Source organism: Myotis davidii, unplaced genomic scaffold (genome assembly GCF_000327345.1).
Source record: "Myotis davidii unplaced genomic scaffold, ASM32734v1 scaffold299, whole genome shotgun sequence".
Classification (NCBI taxonomy): Eukaryota; Metazoa; Chordata; class Mammalia; order Chiroptera; family Vespertilionidae; genus Myotis; species Myotis davidii.
Genome location: NW_006293088.1, coordinates 8,070,431 through 8,074,869, shown reverse-complemented (window position 1 = coordinate 8,074,869; position 4,439 = coordinate 8,070,431). Strand labels below are relative to the sequence as shown.

The following is a 4,439-nucleotide window of genomic DNA, read 5'->3' as shown; positions in this document are numbered from 1 at the left end:
CACCCTGCAAAGGATGGGGGTTAGCGAAGGACGAGCAGGGCTCCTGCGCGTGGGGACGGCCCACTGCCTGCCCCCCCCACCCTACCCCGCCGCTGCCGCCTGAACCCCAGGCACAGGCCACGGACACCGTGCCGCCCCACAGCTGTAATTAGGGCCTGAAGATTGTTAACGCACATGATCTGATTCAAAGAACAGACTATCTCTTCTATCTCCCCGACATGTGCAGGGCACACGCCCACACACGCAGGCAGGTTCTGTGACATGTGCACAATTCGCAGAAGATGAGCAGCATATAATTTCCATGAATACCACCCGCAGCACCAGGTCACAGGAGACGCGACAGCGCTCGGCACTGGGTGGGGCTGAGATAAGGGGGAGCCCTCTGCTGGCACCCGGTCACGCCACCAGGGTGGCAGCTTGCAGGGTGACAGCAGCTCCTGGCAAAAATCTAAGGAACAGGATGTCCACAGGACAAGGGCCCTGTGGTGTGCTGCGCGCCTTCCTGAGTTCCTGACAACATCCCCACTCCTGTGCCCTCACACAGGCCTCCGCACGGCGAGAGCCAGCAGGTCCTGTGCGAGGCTGGACCGACGACTTCCTGACCTTCCACACACAGGGTTAGTGGGGACTGAGTGTGGGAGGAACAGGTCACCGTCAGACCTGCCGCCACTAGGGGTCACACTATTGCTGGAATGGTTCAGGTTGTTGCCTCTTTTTTAAAGAGCAAAGCTGGAGGACAAGATAGCACCCCCCGCCCCCTCCCCCTCCCCAGGGGCCACCTCCCCTCCCGGCCGCCCTCTGGGATTTGCAGGACACCTACCGAGAGAGGTCAGGTGCGCCTGCGTGGTCGACTTCAGATTGTAGGCCATGGTGATCGGGTGGATGTTTAGAAAGTTACTGAAATGCAGCAAAGACATCTTGGTCAGAGACCACAGTGACCAGCCCCCCTGACGCCCGTGTTTCTTCCGCACGCAGAGGCCCACGCACCCGGCCCGCACTTACTTCCCCAGCTCCCGGCGGCGGCCCCAGCACGCGTTCAGGCTCCCCAGGGCCTGGCCATCGTGCAGAAACGCCTTCAGCGGGACGCGGATCTCCTGGGCAGCGACTCCCGCGGTGGACATGGTGCACCTGAGGCGTCAGTCAGCAAGCAGCGTTTGGTCCCTGGAGGGAGAGGAGGAGAGGATGCAGGAAACAACTCAGAAACACCCATCAGCAGCCACCCGACAGCATCCGAGCACCGCACAGAGAGACGCAGCCACAGACTTCCACCCCGTCCTCCCGTTTACAGCCGTCTTCCTCCCTTCCTGTGAGGGAACTTAAACGTGCGCGTTGAAAGCAATTTTTCCCCAAGTCCTGATCTGGGATGTGTGATGCTTTGAGCAGAGAGAAATGCCGTGGCCAGGGAGAGGGGCTCTCCTGGTGGAGGCGGGGTGCACAACAGCCCCCGGACGCTCACCCCCCCAACCTTCAGAAAGGCCCGTGGCCGCTGACTCAGGCCCACGAAGCCCACGCCTCGGTCAGACGACGGGTCCACGTGCGCCTCGCCAGCCCACAGCCAGGGCTGACTTGGTTCTGTATCTCAGGGTTGGCCCAGGAAGACACACCCTCCAGTGGGGACTTGTTCGGGAATAAAGGAACAGAGGAAGACACTGATGTCCACTATCCCGTGAAATCAGGTTCTGCAAGTTGGCCGGCTTCGGGCGGCCTGGACAGCTTCCCCTTCCTGTGCATTCTTCACATTCTCTTCTCTGCGGGCCTCGCTGCAAGCCATGGGCACCAGGCTGGGAAGTCTTCTCCTTCATCTAGTAATTCCTCAGCTTTCAGGGATCCTGTCCCTTCCCTCAGGCCTTTTTTTCAAGGGAGAGAGGAAGGGAGTGTGGGAGAGAGAAACATCTACCGGCTGCCTCTGGTATGTACCCCGACTGGGTATCAAACCTGCAACCTCCATGCCCCGACCGGGAATCAAACCAGTGACCTCCATGCCTGACCGGGAATCAAACCAGCGACCTTTCAGGGCACAGGATGGCACTGTCACCAGGCCACTGGCCGGGCCCACAGCCGCTTCTAAACGTTCACTACAGCACCAATGCTGACGCTGTGGCCCTATCTGGGCTCTGTCTTCAGAGAATCTGCGGCTCAAGGCCTAACTGGTGTGTGGAGCACTGGCCACTTGGAGCTGTGTGCGTACCCCCTAGACTGCGCTCAGATGCTCCCTGAAAGCGTGCATGCCCACGGAGAGCGGGTGTGCCAGGGCTGGGGCGGGAGGGGGCACACAGGCTATTTTGTTTTGTTTTAGGGACAGAGCTGTCACCTCCCAGCTGACGGTGAGCTCAGATCACAGGCTGTGTTCGACAGCAGGAGCTCGGCGAGTGACTGCATCCTACCATCTCCTGTTGCCATCCGTCTCAGGAGACTGTACGTGGCATAGGGTTTGTTTTTTCCACAGAAAAGGAACGAGAGATAACGTTTCGGTCCATCTGAAATACTTAAATCTCAGGCCGAGGGTTAAACGGGTTAAAAATAGTATTTCAGATAGGGAAGCATCAGTTCTCTTTAGTCAGTCTCTTTAGAGAAGAGGAAAAACCATCATTTAGTCACTGGAAGTTACTGGAGGTTTGGTGTTTAGATCATTGAAATGCAGCGTGTTTTCCCCTCCTTCACCGGAATCAAGTGAAGCTACGGAACAATTTGAAAACCAGTTTTTAGGAAACACTGTCAGGCCCCCTGCAAGCGCTGGCAAGACCCCAGGAAAGCGTCTGCGATTCGGAGTGAAATCCCGCTGGGAAGGAGCCCAGCGGCGGAGCCCAGGGGTGGAGGCTGCGCCCCATGGCAGGGCGAGGCGAGGCGGTCGAGCCCAGCCCCCACCTGTCCGCAGGCCAAGGGCTAGTAATTACCGCCTGTCGGCTCCTCACCATCCCTCACCATCGACATCTGAGCTTTCAACAGGGCGATTGTGCAACTAGGGCCTCTGCGAAATGGCCTGGATCCTAAACTTACATTTCAATGGTCCCTGAAAGTTACTTGTATGTTCTAGAAAAAGTTATTTTTTATTCATTGTTTCCATCACCTACTTGTTAGCTTTCTTAAGAAAAAAAATTTTTTTTAGTCTAAAAAGAATTGTGTTCCCTGCGCCAGCTCACTCCTGACCACAATAGTGTCTTTGTGTATTCATAGGAGGCGACCTGCCTCTACATCTCAATGGGGAATTGTGAATGGGCCGCGTTATGAAACCGTCGGAACTTCCTACTTGCTAGCAGGGAGAGCACGGAGGGCAATATAATTTTATGCTCTCTTCCTTCGGAAAAGACTCCAAACTGGAGAATCCGGGGGGCAGCCCGCAGGCGTTTTCGGCGTCCCTCAGATGGTACACTGAGGGTGTGACCCCCCTGAGCTGCCGGCCATACACACGCTCCCGGGTGGGGGTGGGGAGGCTCCCCTGGGTCACCCTCAGGTTAAAAGAAAACACTGCTCCAGTGAACCAAACGCTGCAGCTTCCAATTCTGCTTCCTTATAATGAAGACGAGCGCTGCTTACACTTCGCCAGAGAAATGAGCAAAAACACCCTACGTGGGAAGCCAGCACCTGTCGGAGGGACGGGGTTGCTATGAAAGGCGAACATGAACGCCAGCATCAGCCCAGGCGAGGCACCCCGGACCTAGTCCCCGTGGGTAGGGTAACTTTCCTGACACCCATGAGCTCAGCTGTAAGTGTCAAAATGCAGCCAATGCCAATCCCAGATGTGAAGGACTTTTTCCTGTTAAACATCACTTGATTTTTTTTCATTCAAGGGAACCCCCCCCAACCATGTTTCTTGGGGTGGTCCTTTTAGATCCTCCCCCCCCCCACCCCGGTTTTAATCCTTCAGCTCTGCAGAGAGCGCCCTGAACCCCTGACTCCAGCCCTGGCTCCAGGGTCCATTGTCCGGTGGTGATCTTTGCACTGCACGTGGGTGGTCCCCTGGCATCCCCAACTCTACAAACCAGGCTCCTGTCCCTACTTCAGACCCCGCCCACTTCCCAAGCCTGTTCAGGGTCTCCGTTGGCGATTCCCAACTGGTGTGCCCCAAGGATTTTTACAGCATGCAATACCTGACCCGCTTTCCTTTCAAAAGTTGTCCAAAAAATGACAAGAGCCAACACAGCAACAGCCACCTAGTATGAATGAATCAAAATTATACCCCCTCCCCTTTTTGTCAGACTGACAAAAAATACATTTTCTGGCGCAGCAGCATTTTAGTCGTTGATGTCCCATGAGATCAACAGGCTGAAAACCGCTGGTCCAGGGGGGCCATCTTCCTAGAGGGGCCGTTCTTAGCCTGAGCCTCAGCCCCTCCAGCTCAGCTCCCCAGCTCCATGGTCCCCTTCCTTCTCACTGGCCACTCCGCTCGCGGGTCCCAGACAGCCTCCCACCCTGCACCTCAGGCCCCGCTCCCTGTGGGG

The 4,439-nt window shown here is 56.7% G+C and overlaps 1 protein-coding gene and 1 long non-coding RNA gene across 2 annotated transcripts in view; both read right to left on the bottom strand.

The window, feature by feature from the left end:
• ERRFI1 (ERBB receptor feedback inhibitor 1) overlaps positions 1 to 1,161 on the bottom strand; it is a 20,770-nt gene extending 19,609 nt beyond the window's left edge. Inside the window, exons 1-2 of the mRNA XM_015565945.1 lie at positions 1,003 to 1,161; positions 749 to 897 (exon numbers count right to left, since the gene is read on the bottom strand). Coding sequence (XP_015421431.1) covers positions 749 to 897; positions 1,003 to 1,121 — 268 coding nt within the window. The 5' untranslated portion in view covers positions 1,122 to 1,161. The remainder of the gene's footprint in view (positions 1 to 748; positions 898 to 1,002) is intronic.
• Positions 1,162 to 3,445: 2,284 nt separating this feature from the next.
• The window catches only part of LOC107183583, a 27,544-nt gene continuing 26,550 nt past the window's right edge, over positions 3,446 to 4,439 (bottom strand). Inside the window, exon 4 of the long non-coding RNA XR_001514373.1 lies at positions 3,446 to 4,088. This is a non-coding gene — a long non-coding RNA (uncharacterized LOC107183583). The remainder of the gene's footprint in view (positions 4,089 to 4,439) is intronic.